This window comes from Heterodontus francisci, chromosome 27, assembly GCF_036365525.1.
Source record: "Heterodontus francisci isolate sHetFra1 chromosome 27, sHetFra1.hap1, whole genome shotgun sequence".
Classification (NCBI taxonomy): Eukaryota; Metazoa; Chordata; class Chondrichthyes; order Heterodontiformes; family Heterodontidae; genus Heterodontus; species Heterodontus francisci.
In genome coordinates this window covers 26,777,687-26,799,132 of record NC_090397.1, presented here as the reverse complement: position 1 = coordinate 26,799,132, position 21,446 = coordinate 26,777,687, and the positions used below count along the sequence as shown (strand labels likewise).

Below are 21,446 nucleotides of genomic sequence, written 5' to 3'. Positions count from 1 at the left end.
CTAACCAGGAACCTTCACAACTTATTGTAATAAGCCAATTGGGTGGGCACAAATTCCACCTTGGCAACCTCTCATTGGGTATGTTCGTGGAGCTGAAAATCAGTGCTCTCATATTGTCAGCAAGTGTGGCACTTAACGTCCAATGTGGTTAATGTTACATTAAATCATTAAGTTCTGAACTCAGGCAGCAACACTTTATGCTAGCAAATCAATCAGGTTAGGCGAATATCCAAAGTGTAAATTTATTTATATTCTTGCAATATTACAAGTTCCAAAGTTCATACATCTAGCGATTTAAACTAACTTCTGGACAGGTAACAAAAATATATGATTGCTGGGGCGATAGCGTAGTTCCTCAATATGACTAGTTTCAATCTCTACAGAGGAAGTTTTCATGATGGGACAAGTATGGCAGGTATTTTAGCTCCTTTGTGTGCAATATCCCATATTAAAAACACCTTTTGTGACTTAACTAGAAATGTTAGGCTTATCATTTCATATCTTCAGTAAACACAAAAACCATATATATATATATATATATATATATATATATATAATATATATACTCATGCACAATCATTCCAATGAACCAGTCCTCATTTTTTTTAAAGTTATTTCTCTTCTCATATCAATGTGCTTCTTCAGGTTCTGGATCTCATAAGGAAGGTTCATGTCCCAAACAAACACCTGCGATTGCAATCCTGAAACATGACATTAAAGGTAGTTGAAATATCAAGAAACAGTTTGAATCAGTTATTGCTAATATCCTACTTTCACATGAGGCGAAGCTTGCAGGCTTTGGGCCATAAAATAATTAACACTGTAAATATATAAATTTGGCAATGCAGAAGTATATCTTGCAGTTCAATCTTTTTACATTTAGTTATGTAAATCAATGCAATATTTTGTATTAATATCTTCACTTAATTATACAACTGAGAGTGTGTGGTACCCAAAGGTTAACTTCATCATTGATTAAATACACAAGTTTTGTTCACTTTTCAAACTATTACAACACAATATTCATAAAATAACCCATACCAGTCTGCTGTTTGTTGTTTTCATAACAATCCTTACGGACATTTCCTAGAATCAGCATGACAGTGCGAAGGTGTCCCTTTTCTAAAACATAGAATTAAAAGAAATATGCTTAGCAGCAATGAAAATATTAAGACAAATAATCTGAATCTTTTAATAAAGACAATGCATATATTCACAAGATGAAAAGAATGTACTATTTATTTATTAAAAATCTGTCATCTGCATCAGCTTCCCATCAACATGTATTATAAACTCATACGTCAAAATTTATAAATGGACACTGTGTAATTGCACTCTCCCAGCAGTGGAAAGATGTAGTAACACCACTGGCACCAGAACCTCCTGTCAGGAATCCATGATTACTCTTTTATACAAGCCTCCGCTGTATTACACGTTAAGAATGGTTAGTAGTTCAAGATTCCCTAGGTATATATAAGTGGAACTGTAAATATAAATGTAACGTGAATAATTGAGTGCAATGGGGCAGTACTAAATATTACGTGACAGCCCCACCATACAGTCTTACTACCAAATCAGTTGCGAAAAGCATTTACTCAGGGAAAAGTTTAGAGACACTTCACTGGTCCCACCTATTTTACCAATTGTGACTACTACTATTTTACAATGACTGGCGAGAAAACCAAGTGTTCCCAAGTAAAAAAAAAAAATTATATAATTATACCAGTTGTTCTCAAGATACTCTCAAGTAATGCACAGTCCTATCTTTGAATTCAAATAAAAGAGTTCCTCAAAACCTTACCAAATTGTGTCGTCACCATACTTCTAATAGAGTGACAAAATTTATCAATGACTCGGATGGGTTGATGAGTGGAAAGATCTAATAATATGACATCACCCCCTCCTGTTCCAATCCAGAGGGCAGCTGACTTTTGAAGATGGAGTGTTTTCACTCTCGCAGAATAATCGTCATTCCTAGGAAAATGATGAGAGTTTTCAAACTACACTGCAAAATAACTTGCAATTTAATCCCCTTTCAAGATAATTTGTTAAAATAATGAACTGAAAAATAATGATTCACAAAAAATATAATTTAATTCTGAAGATAAGATTTTAAATAAAACTGTTATTTTAATGCTGTACACTCAGCTCTTCTATCAGTGCATATTCACACAGAATTTAGTTTTTGGTGTTCTACTATGAAATATTCCCCTCCCTCAAGTCCTCCACAACCAAAACTGGGCAGGGACAACCTACTGGCAGGTTTCTACAAACATCACTCTGCCGCCAACTACTAAGACTAAGTACTAGAGTAGTGCAGAGTGAAGTTGATTGGGGAACAGGATCACAAAATGTTTTTACTATTCATAGCTTGGTCAAGTTATAGGAAACAGCGATTTATGCTAGATTTTCTACCCATTGACTATGAATGGTAACAATCTAGTGCTATTTGAGGTAAAGCTGTTCCGCTCCAGTGGCACGATAACTTTTGCAAATCTAGTCTGTTTATAATCCTTTCATTTTAACCATGATCGTGATATCACCAACAGGCTGTAATTTAATTTTTTTTCTTCAAATAACATTATCTAAATCCTAAAAAATAATTCATTGGCATTGACTTCTGCACCGTCGCTGGGGAAAAATCTTGGAACTCCCTAACTAATAGCACTGTACCTTCACCACACAGACTGCAACGATTCAAGAAGGCAGCTCACTACCTTCTCAAGGGCAATTAGGAATGGACAACAAATGCTGGCATTATCAGCATCGCCCATGTTCCATGAATGAATTTAAAAATAAACGCTCCTTAGCAATAACTTAATCATCGTAATTGAAGGGCACTGGCATTTAAACTGATCTCAAGAACACATTTAATTCCTCCAATATTTATGACAAATTGAAGTCGATGAAATACTTACTTAAGAATAGAAGCACAGTCAATTGACACAGTCATTTTGTATAACTTTTTGTCCCAAAGTTCAACAACATGGCTGCCCTTCTTTGCCAGATAAATATATTCATCAATCACCATTGTAATAATGTTCCCATCACTGTAATATTTCTGCTGTCTTCTGCAAAAAAAAGGTGAAAATAATGTAATTAATTATCTTTATTTATTCTACTTGTACACTGTGGATCATAAATATAATAGTTCAGGAAATCATCCTCCTCAAACCTAATATGTCCTAAGACTTGTATAACTGAGACTTGACTGATCTCTGAGATGGTGAAAATTAGTTTAGCTCACTTTTTTCATGGGACCTTGCTTGGCAGGTTCTTAAAGAAAGGAGAGCAAAACTGTGCAAAATTTGACAGAGATCAATTATATTTATTCAAATTTTATACATTTAAGCTCTTAGATATCAAAGATTCTGTTCAGCTGAAAAAAACAAGTTGGGATCTGACTCTGCAGCAGCTTCAAAGGAATGCTAAACTTAAGGTATAAACCCATGCATGGACAAATACCATTAATCATAGAGGAACAACTGTTACCTCACCTCCCTGTAAAAGAGCAGGAGCCACAGAATACTATCATTGGTGGTGAGATATGTAGTGTTTAGGTGGAAGCTAACCTGCCTGTCAAGTTGGAACTCCTCTTAAATGCACATTTTTCATTGGCATTTCTTTTTCTCAAGTTGTGTTTAAAATAAAATTAAGAATGTTAGCTTTAGCCTGTTCTTCTCAATATGTCAGGAGACACTGGGTCATACAGAATGAATAAATGCTATCCATTTAGCAGGGAGGCTGCACATGCCCATCTGAGTAGGCACAATAGATATGAAGGGCTGAATTTTACGCCGCCCCAGCAGGTCAAATGGTGGCTTGGGGGCAGCGTAACATTGAGCGGGAGGCTCCGGGAGGCCTACCTGCCCCCACACCCGCCTCCTGTTGGTGGTGGTGGGGGGGGGGAGAAACAGCACACCCACCAAGGCCAATCAAAGCCCTTAAGTAGCCACTTAATGGCTACTTAAGGGCCCTTGCCTGCCTCCACAGGTATTTTACCCGTGGCAAGCAAGCGTGCCGGGGACGTGAAAGGTTGCCCAGCGATCGCTGCCGCCCTTTCCATGCGCTGGGATGGGGCTGGCGGGCCATGGCAATTGGGCACAGGGTGCCCGATTGAGGGCCGCCCCGCCTCCCAACCCACCCCCGGAACCCAGGACGCACCCCCCTCCCCCCAAACGACCACTCCTGCTTCACCAGGGCACGATCGATATCCCTGGTGAGGCATGCCCAACTTACCTTCCCTCCTGTCTCCATGTGCCGGCTGGGCACCACTCCTGGTGACGCTGCTGGGACTAAGAGCTGCCGGCCCGCTGATTGGCCGGCAGCTCACTGAGGCGGGACCTCCTCCCTCAAGCAGGTGGAAGTTCCACCTCGGGACAATTAAAGCTCGGGTCCCGTAAAGTGCGGGATGGATCCTCGGGATAGGCACAAGCGGGTTCGCCATTGACTTTTACATCGGTGGCGAATTCCCGTCCGCCCAAGGTAAAATCCAGCCCGATACTTGGCCTGGATCTAGCAAGTGTATCAACATTCTTTCAAATAAAAAATGAAACAATTAAACCATAAATGAATTATACTTGATAGTATCGGAATCACACTACGGACTACAATAATAGCACAAGGTGATGACAACCATCGTTTACAGATGACAAAGTTGCAATATTTTAAAATAACTCTTAAAATGGCTGCAAGCTGTTGTAGCTTAGATAAGCAGCACTTCAGAGTATGTGGAGATGAAAAAGGCACTGAAAATATCAGTTTACATACTTGCATGATGTACTGAAATAATTAATCATATTTCAAGTTTATACCACAAAATCGAAAAAATTAACTCTAACAAAAGAATCTAATAACTTACAGAGTTCTTGTTTTTGTGTCTATCACCTTCTGAACTGTAAAATCGCTGCTGAGTGATATGATCTTTGTTCCACAGCTTGCCCAAATAATTATCTGTTCTGAAGTGGACGATATGCTCAAACATATCAAAGGAGTACTGATGTCACCTATATCCACAACCTTCAGTGGTGCACCATCTTGATACTGTTGGATCAGAATAAACCACAAATTACAATTCGTGTTGCTTTAAGTATAGGAACATACAGCTTCTAAATATTTGTCAGATTCCTTGTTTTTACATTTATTGAGGCCAAAAGACCTCTGCTGTAACACACTTAAAATAAACCACACTGATAAAAATAGCCACTTGTAAACATAACAAATTTCACTAGTTCTGTAAACCACTCAAGAGAAGAACCTAAATGAGATGAAGTGCACACAGACATACAAATACTCCCATCAAACTGAAAAAGATTTGTTCTAAGTGAGGTTTTCCCTTGACATGAGAAATGCCCAAATAAGTAGAAATAAAAGCTTTTGTATTGTTCTTTGGAGGGTCCTTTGGGCTGCAGCCAGTATTACTGGAACTAATAAATGCACTACTTTGGAAATGCATGCTGGGTAAAATGGCATGAACTGCCCGTGCAAGAGTGAAGCATTAGGTGTCACCAAGTTAATCGGAAGATAAGCTGTGAACTGTAGAAATATATATGCAGCAGAGTAAGTCTGTTTTCTCACTCTCCTCCAATCTAAAATGTAGAGTATCTCCACAGTAGCCTATAGAGTAAAAGAGCCAGGCAGTGCAGTACTATGCAACAAAGACTAGAAGATCACAAAATGAGTCAACAGCAATAGCATGGAAAATGTTCTTTTTTCAGAAATGAAAACCCCAATTCCTCACTGCATACAAGAATGTCAATTTGTTTGGACATCCAAACAGGATTTCACTTAGTTAGGAGTATAAAACAATGGAAATACTCATTTGAGTATACCTTCTAAAGTAGAAAAACTAAATTCAATTATTAAAATCCAAGTTAATAAGCACTCCCCAAATTTCTCACGACTATGCTACACCTATATAAGACCAGCATGAAAGATAAAGTATACCATGACCTTTCAGCAAGTGATTGCTTAAAGGGCGAGCTGCTAGATATTTGGCAGAATTAGTGATCACTGGAATGATTACTGGACTCTTTGGTCAGAAATTTTTTGCTTTATTTTGGTAGCAAAGTTTTTGCTAGCCCCTATTAAAAATTTGAATTTGGGAGTTCCTTTTTCTCAAAACATTCTTAAGAGAAGGATGAAAGGAGAGATGAGAGGAAGGTTTGACTGGATCAGAGGTGCACTGCCTACACTCATGAGAGCCCAGGCTGCCGTAGAGACCCATGTACACCTAACTGGGAATGTTTCAGGGAAAAAGCCAACTTATGGAACCTGACCTAAAGCTAATTTGCAACACAGGGTGGCAATACCGATGACAGCCAAGATAGCCAGTCAAAAGTATTTATGGCTAGCTTCATTCCAAGCTACAGAAGTGTATCATCAGCAAAATCAGTCAATCCAGAGCAGTCAAATGCATGAAATAGATCACTGATGCATTGTTCACAAAACATCTTCCTCATGCTTCCTCATTGAAAATGGCACTAGGATCAGAGGACACTTCATTTTTTTTTTGCATTGCAAGTCCAGCATGTTATTGATAGAACCATCTAGCTATATGGGGCCCAATGCACAAATCCTTGGCCTTCATGAACTACAAGGCCTTTCCACCTCAATATGCACAAGGTCAACTCACTAGCAACACAGGAGAATGCAGGTCTATACCTGATTCCTGGTCAAATTTAATGACCTTGATCTGTTGACTGATGTAATGTGCATTTTACCCCAAAGCTTCCTCTTGATGACTGTATATGAGACATGCATACTGGAACCTAACCTAACATTTCTTCCAACTGCAGGGGTAAGTGAGCCAAGTGTTTGCCTGCTGCATCTCAGTGGAGACCTTTTGGCATCAATGTGACCTTATAATACCATGAGTTAGATCATGCTCCTGATTCTGCTACATACATTGCTATGGTGGTTGGGCCTGTCCACTCCGGACACCTCAAAGGTGATTTGAGGATGGGGAAACAGAATAATAGTGTATGCTAGAATGTTGGTTTTATGACACCTCTTCAAGCAGTCCTTATATGGCTTAGACTGTGTGCCACGATGGACTGTTGGAGTGTTTGCATGAGAGAGTGGGTATAGAGAGTTCTACAGCAAAGGGGTACTTAGTTTGAAGTGGCCTCTAGTCTTCTCCACTCCTACTATGTACCACAGCTCCAGGATTTGGAGAGTACCTATTATAGGGGCTCAAAGACTTCAAGTCATAGGGCCCTCATCCCATGCAAATTTGCAGTCTCCTTTTACATGCTACCTTGTTGCAGGACAAGATTTTGTTTGCTTTGTGAAGTCACCTGTGCACATATTAAATCAACAATCATTCCAGTTTTAAGAAGTTTGCCCTGCTATATGTCAGGCAAGTAAACATCTTAAAAAAAAGTCTGTAAAGTTTTGTATTCTGTTGCATTCTGTATGCAGCTTCAGGCAAGGTGCAACTAATTGAGAGGAAACCCTTCATGGAATACATACTTTGCTCATCTATAAGGAATTCCTGGGTAACCTTCACTTGGTATTGACTCTGTACCACTTCCTTACACATAATTCCCACAGCTCTTCTGTAGAAAAATGCCCTCCAATCCCAAACAGGGCAAATAGAGTTTTGCCTGCTTTAATGCAGCTGAGGAGCTCCTGCTGCATTAGTGATGGTGGGTTTCTTTAGATATGTTAAGACAATTTTGGACAAATGTAAACATATTTAGAGTCATAGATTTATGTCTTCCTTCTGCTACTCTGCAATGTCATGTGCTTTCTTCAAAAAACTCAGTCAGAAAGCTCCTGGTTGCAGGCTTAATCCGGCCTAGAAGTCTGCTGTGAATACAACAAGAGAAGCCACCAGGGTTTACTCATTCATAACTGGCATTAGCGAAAACATTGCATTACTCTGCTCCAGTTACCTGAGAGCAGGGAAAATAGAACTATTAAATCCACACTCCTCCAAAAATTAATATTTTTTAAATCAGTTTCATAATATACATCATGATTGGAACACAAACTCAAACTTGACTTTACTTAGATTTGTTGTGAAGATAATATCTGAATTCTGCTGAAATTATCAACATTCTTCATTAAGCCAGTTCAGGGTGATAAAATGTAATTATTAATACCTCTAATCTTTATAATAAAATGTTGTTTTAAGTCATTGAAATATTATTTTACAGTGCGATGATAATTAAATAACTACGTTTTCAGAAATTATGTAATATCCAACATTTTTATTTAATTATCATCGCACTGTAAAATAATATTTCAATGACTTAAAACAACATTACTTTATAAACCAATCTTCACATGGGTCGATAATTGGTTGGGAGATAGGAGGCAAAGAAGGGATAAAGGATTCGAAATTTGATTGTTGGGGTGTGACAGTTGGTGTTCTCCAGAGATCTGTATAGGAGCCTCAGCTCTTCATCATTATTCCTTCTTCCAAGTCATGAATATGAGAGAGTTTTATCTCTAAATTCATAATGGCACAAGGTTTAGGTACAGTAAATTGTGTGGATGGAAGGTGGAAGTTACAAAGGGACATAGACAGACAAAAATTGGGCAAAACTGTAGCAGATGTTGTTCAACCTGGGGAAGTGCAAGACCATCCACTTTTGATCAGAGGGACAAGTCATAATATTTCCTTAATGGTGAGGGCTTAGTAGCTGTGGAGGAGCAGGTTTCCACCAACACAGATTACTAAAACAAAAACAAGAAATGCTGGATTCACTCAGCAGGTCTGGCAGCATCTGTGGAAAGAGAAGCAGAGTTAACGTTTCGGGTCAGTGACCCTTCTTCGGAACTGACAAATATTAGAAAAGTCACAGATTATAAACAAGTGAGGTGGGGGTTGGGCAAGAGATAACAAAGGAGAAGGTGCAGATTGGACCAGGCCACATAGCTGACCAAAAGGTCACGGAGCAAAGGCAAACAATATGTTAATGGTGTGTTGAAAGACAAAGCATTAGTACAGATTAGGTGTGAATATACTGAATATTGAACATCAGCAAGTGCAAACCTGAAGAAAAACAACCTGAAAAAAACAGTGGGTAAGCAAACTGAACAAACTAAGATGAAATGAAATAAATGCAAAAAAAGATTGTAAAAAATGTAAAAAGGAATGCAAAAAAAAAGGAAGAAAAAATAACTAAAAATGACTAAAAATGAAAGTAAAGTGGGGGGCTGTCATGCTCTGAAATTATTGAACTCAATATTCAGTCCGGCAGGCTGTAGTGTGCCGAATCGGTAGATGCGATGCTGTTCCTCGAGCTTGCGTTGATGTTCACTGGAACACTGCAGCAATCCCAGGACAGAGATGTGAGCATGAGAGCAGGGGGGAGTGTTGAAATGGCAAGCAACCGGAAGCTCAGGGTCCTGCTTGCGGACTGAGTGGAGATGTTCCGCAAAGCGGTCACCCAGTCTGCGCTTGGTCTCCCCAATGTAGAGGAGACCACACTGTGAGCAGCGAATACAGTATACTACATTGAAAGAAGTACAAGTAAATCGCTGCTTCACCTGAAAGGAGTGTTTGGGGCCTGGGATAGTGAGGAGAGAGGAGGTAAATGGGCAGGTATTACACCTCCTGCGATTGCAAGGGAAGGTGCCCTGGGACGGGGACGAGGTGGTGGGGGTAATGGAGGAGTGGACCAGGGTGTCGCGGAGAGAACGATCCCTTCGGAATGCTGACAGGGGAAGGGAGGGGAAGATGCGACTGGTAGTGGCATCACGCTGGAGGTGGCGAAAATGGCGGAGGATGATCCTTCGGATATGGAGGCTGGTGGGATGAAAAGTGAGGACAAGGGGAACCCTGTCACGGTTCTGGGAGGGAGGGGAAGGGGTGAGGGTAGAGGTGCGGGGAATGGGTCGGACACGGTTGAGGGCCCTGTCAACCACAGTGGGGGGAAATCCTCGGTTGAGGAAAAAGGAGGTCATATCAGAAGCACCGTCATGGAAGGTAGCATCATCAGAGCAGATGCGTCGGAGACGGAGAAACTGGGAGAATGGAATGGAGTCCTTACAGGAGGTAGGGTGTGAAGAAGTGTAGTCGAGGTAGCTGTGGGAGTCAGTGGGCTTATAATGGATATTGGTAGACAACCTATCCCCAGAGATGGAGACAGAGAAGTCGAGGAAGGGAAGGGAAGTGTCAGAGATGGACCATGTAAAGGTGAGAGAAGGGTGGAAATTGGAAGCAAAGTTGATAAAGTTTTCTAGTTCGGGGCGGGAGCAGGAAACGGCACCGATACAGTCATCAATGTACCGGAAAAAGAGTTGGGGGAGGGGGCCTGAGTAGGACTGGAACAAAGAATGCTCGACATATCCCACAAAAAGACAGGCATAACTAGGACCCATGCGGGTACCCATAGCGACACCTTTTACTTGAAGGAAATGCATGGAGTTGAAGGAGAAGTTGTTCAATGTGAGAACAAGTTCAGCCAGGCGGAGGAGGGTGTTGGTGGATGGGGACTGGTTGGGCCTCTGTTCCAGGAAGAAGCGGAGAGCTCTCAAACCATCCTGGTGGGGGATGGAGGTGTAGAGCGATTGGACGTCCATAGTGAAGAGGAGGCGGTTGGGACCAGGAAACTGGAAATTGTCAAAATGACGTAGGGCGTCAGAAGAGTCACGGATGTAGGTGGGAAGAGACTGGACCAGCGGAGAAAAGATAGAGTCTAGATAGGAAGAAATAAGTTCAGTTGGGCAGGAACAGGCTGACACAATGGGTCTGCCGGGACAGTCCCGTTTGTGGATTTTGGGAAGGAGGTAGAAGCGGGCTGTCCGGGGTTGCGGGACTATGAGGTTGGAAGCTGTAGAGGGAAGATCTCCAGAGGAGATGAGGTCAGTGACAGTCCTTTGGACGGTGGCTTGATGTTCGGTGGTGGGGTCATGGTCCAGAGGGAGGTAGGAAGAGGTGTCTGTGAGTTGGCGTTGAGCTTCTGCAAGGTAGAGGTCGGTACGCCATACAACAACAGCACCACCCTTGTCTGCAGGTTTGATGACCATGTCGGGGTTAGACCTGAGAGAACGGAGTGCCTCAAGTTCAGAGGGGGACAGGTTAGAGTGAGTGAGGGGGGCAGAGAAATTGAGACGACCAATGTCTCGCCGACAGTTTTCAATGAAGAGATCAAGAGCGGGTAAGAGGCCAGGGTGAGGGGTCCAGGTAGAGGGAGAATGCTGGAGGCGGGTGAATGGGTCTGCTGGTCGGGGGGAGGACTCCTGGTCGAAGAAGTGAGCCCGGAGGCGGAGGCGACGGAAGAAGAGCTCAACGTCATGCCGAGCGCGAAATTCATTGAGGTGGGGGCGTAAGGGGATAAAACTGAGACCTTTGCTGAGTACAGAACGCTCAGCATCAGAGAGGGGGAGGTCAGAGGGTATAGTGAATACACGGCAAGGGGTCAGATCAGAAGGGGTGGGGTCAGAGGGAAGTGAAGCGGAAGGAGGATCTGGAGGGGCATTAGTCCCCATCAGCTGCTGGAGCTTGCGTTCCTAAAAGCTGGTGCATAGGTACAAAAAGTAATCAAAAAGAATGTTGGCCTTTATCTCAAAGGGTTATGCTCCAGTTGAACAGAGCCTTGGTCAGATCCCAGCTGGAGCACTACTTTTAGTTTTGGGTACCACACCTCAACAAAGATATATTGGAAGGAGTGCAGCACAGATTCATCAGAATGACACCAGGGGCTGAATTTTCCCAGCCCCGTGATGACAGACTTGGAGGCGGGGGAACTGGGAAAATAGCAGGGTGATACATCGGGATAGCTCTCTGATGTGTTCTCACTGCCAGGGAACTATCCCGGGGCAGGCTGGGAATAGGATCAGTTGCCTTGCTCCACAGAGATGGGTAGCCAATTACGCTGATTAAGGTCCTAATTAGAAGTGATTTTGCAACCTCATTGGCATTTTGCCACTGACAGACCAGCCACACGCCACGTGCGGAGGCTGTTAACTCAATGGAGGAGGCCTCCTTTGGGCAGGCCGGTGAGCCATCAGAGCTGGAGGCTGATCCTAATCCAGTGGAAGGCTTTGCCCTCCTTCCCGATGGACTTGCCGGCCTAGATCGTGCTTATTTCCGCTGCTGTGCGGGTCAGCCCTCTGGGCCTGCAGCATTGAGAGCTCATCTCTGAATCAAATGTGATGCGAAGGTCATGAATGGTTAGTGGCCAGGGAGAGGCATGGGGTCAGTAGCTAGGGAACGGAGTTTGTGGCAGGGGACCAAAGACAATGGCTTCAGCCTTCCTAATATTTAATTGTAGAAAACTGCTACTCATCCAGCAGTAGATGCCAGACAAGCAGTCTGACAAATCAGAGGCAGTGGGGATTTGGAGCTGGGGGTGGAGGGGGATGATGATGCAGGGTGTGGGTGGGTCTAGAGAGGTGGTAGTCAGGTGATGTCTGCATACAGGTGGAACTTGACATTGCGTTTTGGATGATGTTGCTGAGGGATGGCTTACAAATGAGAAACAGGAGAGGGCCAAGGACAGATGGCCTTGGGGATCTGCGCAGGTTAACAGTGTGGAGGTGGGAAGAGAAGTCATTGCAGGTGATTCTCTGGCTAGGATTGGAATGGATAGAATAAGAATGGAACCAGGTGGGGACAGTCTGATCCAGCTGGATAATAGAGGGGAATGATGTGGTCAACCGTATCAAAGGCTGCAGACCAGTTGAGAAGGATAAGGAGGAATAGTTTAGCACTGTCACAATCATACAGGACTTTTATTAGGGACATTTCAATGCTGTGGCAGAGTGGAAACCTGACTGAAGGGGTTCAAACATGCCATTGTGAGAAAGACAGGCATAGATTTGGGAGGTAACAACATGTTCAAGGACTTTGGACAGAAAAGGAAGGTCGGAGATGGAATTAAAGCAAAACTTCCAGGAGATAAAATCCAATGTTATGCGTTGTATTATACTTCATGAATTCTTTTCAAATATTTACACTCAAGGTTTGCTGTATTTTGATAAAAGGGAAATTTACCTTTACTGTTGTATCCTTAAAAACAGCAAGTTTTCCATCCGCTGTCCCCACCAACAGGAAATTTTCTTCTTTGCTAGGAGCAACACAAAAAATGTTTTGATAAATGTGTCAAATCATGTTTTTAATTTCTATCCAATAACCAGCATTGCACAATGTTTGCAGTACCTCACTACAGAGGAAGAAGGGGAAGTATCAAAGGTGGGGATGGGCAATAAATGCTGGCCATATTATTAGTGACTCCCACATCCAAGGAACAACAAAAAAGCACTATCCCTTTAAGTAGTTTATCTCAGGTCAGCAAGCCTGGAGGACTAAATGCAAGATATACTTGCACTGGGCGGCACAGTGGTTAGTCACGCAGCCTCACAGCTCCAGCGACCCGGGTTCAATTCTGGGTACTGCCTGTGTGGAGTTTGCAAGTTCTCCCTGTGTCTGCGTGGGTTTTCTCCGGTTTCCTCCCACAGCCAAAAGACTTGCAGGTTGATAGGTAAATTGGCCATTATAAATTGCCCCTAGTATAGGTGGTAGGGGAATATAGGGACAGGTGAGGATGTGGTAGGAATATGGGATTAGTGTAGGATTAGTATAAATGGGTGGTTAATGGTCGGCACAGACTCGGTGGGCCGAAGGGCCTGTTTCAGTGCTGTATCTCTAAATCTAAAAAATCTGATGCCAAACACGCTTTTTTTTACTCGAGTGAAACCTGTAACTTAGGTACATCTAAGGGTCTTGCATAAAAAGTGTCCTTTATTTGAAGGTGTCCTCATTTTCAAAATGATCATTGTATGGAGAGTAAACTGAATGAGCCAGATATCCCAGGATTGGCTGTATAGCCTGCAGCATTCCTTTTTTAAAAATCTCTCTTATCTGCCAACATGTCTAATTCTGGAGCGCTGCCAACAGGATGGCATTTCAGTTCATTTTCCTGTTTTCTTCAGTTTCTCAGTTCATTGCCATGCCAGGGTTCTTTTCCATTGAGGGAAAGATGTCCTGATCCTGGGATCTGCTACATTGGCACCTGCACAGGGTGAGGTGGCTGCTGTAAGACCAGAGTGCCTGGCAGATTCCAGTCAAATTGGGAGGAATTAATATCCTGCTGACCCCTCGCAGGGACACCTTCCTTCTGTGTGCTGCAGCTGCTAATGTTTGAAGTGCTGAGAGGTGAGTCGGGAGCTGTTAGCAGCTCAGCAGTGCCCAACATACTGGTAGACTAAGATGCGATCCTCAATCACAGGTTTACTTTTTCCCACTTTCCCCAGCTACTCGCAAGTTTTGGGTTGGGTTTTGCATGCTCTCCTCACACGGGGTCTGTTGCTCACAGTCTGACCGGAGCTTTCCACCCAGGCAGCTGCTTTCACAATGTGCATCTATGCTCCCCTGCTCTGCAGTTAATACCGTTTTAAATTAGAAACATGGATGAGGGATCCCGTGGTCTAATAGCCCTCGGTTTAAGAACCTTTCTCATCCCTTCCTCATTGGTTCTTCCACTTTACTGGGTGCTCCTCTGTCAGTGCTGTCCCCAGTCCATACTGTTTTTACTGCTGTTCCTGGCTCTGCAGAGAATCATGGTGCCAACCCCCACCCCATACTTGAGGTCCAATCTCTCGCCTACTAATCCCATTCTCTTCCCTTTCTCCTGTGCTCCCTAAGACACCATTCCACGGTCTCCATCTCTTTCCCCCCACCCATGATTTCAGATACACCAGCCCCCCTGCAAACCCCAACCCCCGCTCCGGTTTCTGCCATGTCCCTCCAAATGCTAAGGACTTCCCACACCCCACTCTGATTTCAGAGTTGTGCTGAGACCACCCCTTTTCAGACCCCCTTCTAAACATCAGAATTCACAATTCTCGACTCTCCAGCTCCCTCCCACGGAAGTGGGTGGGTGACATCGCATGGAGGTTTTGCACTGTGGCTTGTAAATAATCTACAGGCAGTGCCCTGGAGACCCAAGCTCCATTTCCTGACAGTACAGGACATCCCAATACTGTTCCTGGCCTTTGTAGAATGGGAGTTCTTCATCCAGCATCCACAGCAGCAGAGAAACCTCTCTATCCTTGGGATAGAGCTGTGCAAGCATTCAATCCCAGAGATACAGGGGTTTCTCTGCTGCTATGGATGTTGGGCAAAAAAATCTCCACTACGCAGAATCTATTTTTTTCACCCTTTGCTGCCTCGCATTTACCTGTGTGTTCAGTGTTTTCAGTTGCAAACTGAGTCACTGATTTGAAGGCTATGTATACATTGTAATTCGCCTATGTCCTCAGTGCCAAGGCACAGATCGTATCTATCATAATGGGAATTATTTGGGGGTGTGAATGAGTGCTTGTTTTTTTTGCAGATATCGATTTTGTAGTGGGTCTCTGTTCAGGTTTTACTGTATATTCAATTGAGTTTCAATGTTGGAGAAGTGTTAGCTCACTGACAGCTGCACTCTTATTTTCTCATTTTTTCTCATTAAGAATAATTGCCGTTCACACTTCACTAAAAAGTGGTGAGAGATTATATTCTGATCCAGCGGCAATCTCTCAGCTAGATTTTTGTCTTTAATGACGCCTGTGGGAGACCCAGCAAAATAGCTGTAGAATTGAACGAATACCCAGACAGCAATCCGTCCTGCTATAATCATTGAAAAAAACAATAAACAGGGAACTAAAAAAAGTTGAAATCCTAGATTTTGACATAGTGCTTGGATAAGAAAAAGCACCACAATAATTAATCAAATCCCTTATTTGTTGAGCATTTAAAATAAAAATCAATGCAATAGCACTAGAAGCTGCTTAAATACACACTTACTTATGTTGGGAATGATCAGTGCAGAACAAACAGGTAATAGAATCAGACATCTTCCGAAGTTGATGAACAGATTTTACATTCTCTGTGTTAACTATCCACAAATGTCCAGACTGAGTGCCAGCAACAACCCAGTTAACTTGTTCACCAATCACACATACCAGTGCCAGGCACAAAACACGGTTATCATCAATGTCCTAGACAAGGATCAAAATATTTAGAACAAAGGCATATTAAATGAATTTATTCATTGCTATTTCAGATAAGCATTTCTGTCACTTAAAATATTTACAGTATTATTTTTCTTACCCCAATAGACAGAACACCAAGATTTAACAATTTGAGAGAATTAATTTTGTGCCTATCAAGATGATGGATGCTTCTATTCAGTGATAGGCTTTTTCTTAATTTAACACTCAGCATCAGTATGATACCCAATGTACAATTCAAAAACTATAATGTGACAGATAAAGCGTTGCTGTTTAACCTTCTCCCACAACTTGCTGACCAGAATTTTACATTGGGCGGGAGGCCCCGCCCACTGGCCAAAAAGTCGGGGGCGAGCCTACCTTCGCCGGGCCTGGGAGCCATGCCAAGATTTTACATGGCCCAAGCCCTTAACTGGCTTTGGGTGTGACTTCTGCCCCTCTGAGGTAGGAAGTCCCACCTCCAAGAGCTGCCAGCTAATCAGTGGGCCAGAGGCGCTCAGTCCCAACAGCGCCACCGGAGTGGTAAAATTCCGTCCTGTTTCCCTGTGAAATAATAGAATTTTTCCCTTCCCCTTACTCCTTTAATTGGACAGAGAGCTGGCATGGACACGATAGACCAAATGGCTTCCTTCTGTGCTATAATAATTCATTAGCTCACTCCCCCATTTATTCACTTTAATGAAAAGTAGTAATGTTCAACAATTTTGCTAAACTAACATTAAGTTTATTTTAAAATCTGTTAATATGGGTTATGGGGCCTGACAACATCCTGGCTGTAGTACTGAAGACTTGAGTTCCAGAGCTAGCCGTGCCCCTAACCAAGCTGTTTCAGTACAGCCACAACACTGGCATCTACCCAACAATGTGGATAAGTGCCCAGGTATGTCCTGTCCACAAAAAGCAGGACAATCCAAGCCAGCCAATTACCTATCAGTCTATTCTCAACCATCAGCAAAGTGATGGAAGATGTCACTGACAGTGTTATCCAACAGCACTTACTCAGCAATAAGCTGCTCAATGATGCTCAGGGCCACTCACCTCCAGATCTCATTAGAGCCTTGGTCCAAACATGGACAAGGGAGATGAATTCCAGAGATGAGGCAAGAGTGACTGCCCTTGACATCGAGACAGCATTTGACTGAGCTTGGCACCAAGGAGTCTGAGCAAAATTGAAGTCAATGGAAATCAGGGGGGAAACTCTACAACAGTGTCCTAGTCCCAACCATCTTCAGTTGCTTCCCTCCAACATAAGGTCAGAAGTGGGGATGTTCACTGATGATGGCATAGTGTTCAGAATCATTTGCAACTCCTCAGATACTGAATCAGACTGTGCCTGCATGCAGCAAGACATGGACAACATTCAGGTTTGGTCTGATAACTGGTAAGTAACACATGTGGCAGGCAATGGCCATCGCAAAAAAGAGAGAATTTTAACTATCTTCCCTTGATATTCAATGGCAATACCATTACTGAAGCCCCCACCATCGGCACCCTGGAGCATTACCATTGACCAAAAACTTTAACTGGACCAGCCATAAATATACTGTGGCTACAAGACCAAGTCAGAGTCTAGGAATCCTGCGGTGAGTAACTCATCTCCTGACTCCCCAAAGCCTGTCCACCATTTTCTAGGCACAGGTCAGGAATACTCTCCATTTGCCTGGATGAGTGCAGTTCGAGCAACACACAATAAGCTCGAAACCATCCAAGACAAAGCAGCCTGCTTGATCGGCATCCCATCCACCCCCTTAGATATTTATTCCCTCAATCACTGGCATACAGTGGCAGCAGTGTATATCATCTACAAGATGCACTGCAGCAATTTGCCAAGCCTCCTTCGAAAGCACCTTCCAAACCTGCAACCTCTACCACATAGAAAGACAAGGGCAGCAGAGACATGGGAACACCACTACCTGCAAGATCCAATCCAAGTCACACACAGTCCTGACAGTTCCTTCACTGTCACTGGGTCAAAAACCTTGAGTTCCCTACCTAACAGCACTGTGAGTGTACCTAAACCACATGGACTGCAGCAGTTCAAGAAGGTGGCTCATCACCACCTTCTCAAGGGCAATTAGGGATGGGCAACAAATGCTGGTCTTGCCAGCAACATTCACATCCCATGAACAAAATGAAAAAAAAAATTGAAGTTTAAAAGTATAAGAACTTCAATTCTGATGAAGAAAGTTATCTGCATAACAGTAAGTTGAAACAGAGCCTGGGTCTGCTAATGAATGGAAAACTGCAAAAATGCACTGTGCCACTGGGGTCATGCCAATGCTTTTCATCAATTTGTAGTTAATTAGACATGAAAACACTGTTCACTTTGAAGATTCATTTTGGTAGAATGTTACATGGGGACCAGAAGACAAAATGTAGAGAAAAATCTGTACATCAAGAACAGAATGGGTTGCTAAATTCAATATGGAGTGCGACAAAGAAAAGATTCCTTGTCCAATGTTCCTTAAGGCGATAAGACCCAAGATCAATATTCCTCAACAACAGTCAGTTCTTCTTGACTCATGTATGAAAGAATTGCACAGTAAAAGGAAGTCAATAAAATTACTTTAGCCACTTCAGTTGGGATCATTGTTTCAGTTTGCAACAGGTGGTGAACAGAGTATCTGGCAACTTTTTTTTAAAATTCTTTCACGAGATGTGAGCATCGCTGGCTAGGCCAGCATTTATTACTCATCTCTAATTGCCCTTGAGGTGAAAAATATAGCGCAAGTCAATCAATATTTCCCATATAGAGGCACAATTCATAGATCCCTTCCTGAGGTCTTTATCCAATGCCAAAGCCCTTAATTGCTAGCTCCTCCTCTCCTCTTCTAGGACAATAAAAGCTTTACTCTAGTGCCAACTACCAATGATATGAAGGACAGAGAATACCAATTCTTTCTCCTAAAGGTACTGAGTCAATACAATGTATAACTAGCCTGATGCTGCCATGACAATAGTATGGTCAAAGGACTGCCTATGGTCCTTGCTCAGTTCTCTTTCTGACTTCGTGTTTCAGATATGAACTGAAATCTGTGGTCTCACTCAGAGTGTGTCTAACATCACACAGAATTGCTAGCCAATGTTTTGATCATTCTTGCAAACTCTTCTGAGGGTCTGAAACAGAAGGTACATTACACACTAAGATAATACAAGGGGACAGGCCAGGTAGCCACAATTAAAATGTTAAATTTGGTCCTTGGCATTAACTGGTGTCAATGTTAATATTAAAGCAACTAAACCTCTTGACACAAGCTGCATCAAAGGACTCAGGTTAGGGGACGACACCGTGGGCAGAATTTTACCTGCTACACAGGAAGGCCACCAGCATCATGGAGGCAGCCTCCCTGCAGCAGCCCAGGGTCCAGGAGGTTCCATAGTCCAAAGAGCGTGCTGCGGGCAGCAGGGGATGCCCCCGTGGCCCCAATGGGTCATCTGGATGGGGTTCTCCTCCATCTGTGGAGTCTACTGCCCTCAGCACCCTAAATTTAAATTTTTATAAACCTCTCTGGGGTGTCTCCATCTTGAAGTTCCTCCCCCAAGGTCTCTGATCCACCTCAGTAGTGCCCACCTCTCCTGGTGGCAATGCTGAGGCTTCAGAGCTGCTGGCCCTCTGATAGGGCAGGCTCTTGATGTTGCCGGCCCATCGACCTGAACAGGATGACAGGCCCAGCAGTGCCAATTAGCAGGCCGCCTCCAGTAAAATCGCTGAGCTGGTCCCGCTGCCGGCAGGTGCGGGCTTGGGACCCCCATTTGGTCCTGACATCAGAGTTCAGAAGCCGGCGCTAAAACAGAACCTTGTATATCAAAGCCAGAGCAGCCAGAAACTGAAAATAAATCACTGAGCAAACCTACAAGGCCTCTTCTCCATTTAAAAAGGAATTTCAGACACAAAATAAAATCCAGATATAACTAATTAAACTATGAAAGACAAAAAATGTACAAAAGCAGAAAAAGGCCCATAGCAATCAACTGAGGGAGATACTGTTTGGCTTTGATGGTTATTGTGATAATGTTAAAAAGTCTTCAAAAGGATTTGTCATCTCCCCAGTTAGTAACTGCCCATTCATTTGTATGTGAAGGATAACAAAAATGAGAATTTCACAAAATTGACACAGGGCTGAACTTTAAGTTCTGCTGAATCTGAGCTCCCTCCCCTCCGGCTCCCTTCACCTTGCTTTTTATTCACTTAATTTTTTGGTGTTACTATCAAAATAAAAGTCTGCTATGAGCTGTGCATACATGGGGCTGAATTTAGTCATACCACTGGGCTCCCAGCGCCAGGCTGGAAAGGCAAGGGGAATCCCGCCTCAGTCTTTTGGAGCCCCATCGACACGATTCAATTGCGCTCAGGCATTTGTGCGCGGCGCCGGGATTTCCATCCCTTTAAAGATACGGATCGCGCCTACAAGAGCTGCTGGCCAATCAGAGGGCCAGCAGCTCAGTAGCATTGGCAGTGCCACCGTAAGTGGTGGTACTGCAGGAGGCCTGGGAGCAGGCCCAGTGCTGGAGCCCCGGACCAGAGGTAAGTGAGGTGGGATCGCCAAGGCCAGTCCGGCAGGCCCCGGCAACAGCGGGGGTGGGGGAGTACAGGAGGGGTGGCCTTTGCCACCGGGGTCCCTCCATGGGCCATAGATTGCCCACAGAGAAGGCACCTAACCACCAAGCTCACAGGGAGGTCATTTTACTAGCTGGCCTCACCGCGTGGCAGAGGCCCTCCCTCCCGCTGCTGGTTTAATTCCAGTGGTGGTGCGAAGAGGCTTAAGTGGTGACTGATTGGCCAAATAAGGACCTCAATTGGTTTCTGCACTGGAAGTCCAACTTCGGCGTTTCCCACCCCCGACTTAATCACAGTATGGCGGAAGGGTGACAGGCTGCCTGCCCCCTGCCTTCCTTCGCAATTCTATGGGCCCCTCTACCTTCTAACCCGTCTCTGGGGGTCCCATTAAGTTCAGCCCATAGCTTTCAACAAGATATCATTGACGGTCAGGGTCATTTGAAATTGTTTATATGCCACCCCACCAACTCACAAACCTACCTTTCTAAATACTAAGCAGACAGAAGACAGCAAGCTCATAAGTAGAAAGCTCCAAATTTAAAACAAAATTAAAAGTGCAACCAAGTAAAGGAATAACATAATATTCAAAAGGCAAAGTCTCTTTAACTTAGGACAATAAATATTCTTTGCAAATCTACCAGTTCCTTACTAAGCAATACTCAATGCTCCTTATTGGAGTTTCAATTTATTTCTAGTGAAATGTTACATTTTCTCCTATACACATACCACAACAGCCTGCCCAACAGTATCCAGTTCTAAGCAGGAGAGTTGCGCCTTGTCTCTTTTTCCACTGCCAATCCAGATAGTAGGCTTTCTGCAATTTGGTTTGGTAGCTACCATACATTCTGCTGTGAGATTGCTGGGTACTGTCATCCTTCTCTTCAAACAAAGTAGCTCCACTGAGTTCAGAGTCTCATACACCTGTAGGCAAAAA

The 21,446-nt window shown here is 43.5% G+C and overlaps 1 protein-coding gene across 3 annotated transcripts in view; it reads right to left on the bottom strand.

Moving 5' to 3' along the window:
- Positions 1–228: 228 nt before the first annotated feature.
- Positions 229–21,446, bottom strand: part of lrrk2 (leucine-rich repeat kinase 2) — a 170,372-nt gene continuing 149,154 nt past the window's right edge. For all 3 annotated transcript variants that reach the window (XM_068059026.1, XM_068059027.1, XM_068059028.1), the window contains 8 exons: positions 21,239–21,433; positions 15,749–15,942; positions 12,953–13,025; positions 4,862–5,043; positions 2,919–3,071; positions 1,802–1,974; positions 1,042–1,122; positions 229–701 (listed from right to left, as the gene is read on the bottom strand). In XM_068059026.1, coding sequence (XP_067915127.1) covers positions 577–701; positions 1,042–1,122; positions 1,802–1,974; positions 2,919–3,071; positions 4,862–5,043; positions 12,953–13,025; positions 15,749–15,942; positions 21,239–21,433 — 1,176 coding nt within the window. In that variant the 3' untranslated portion in view covers positions 229–576. The remainder of the gene's footprint in view (positions 702–1,041; positions 1,123–1,801; positions 1,975–2,918; positions 3,072–4,861; positions 5,044–12,952; positions 13,026–15,748; positions 15,943–21,238; positions 21,434–21,446) is intronic.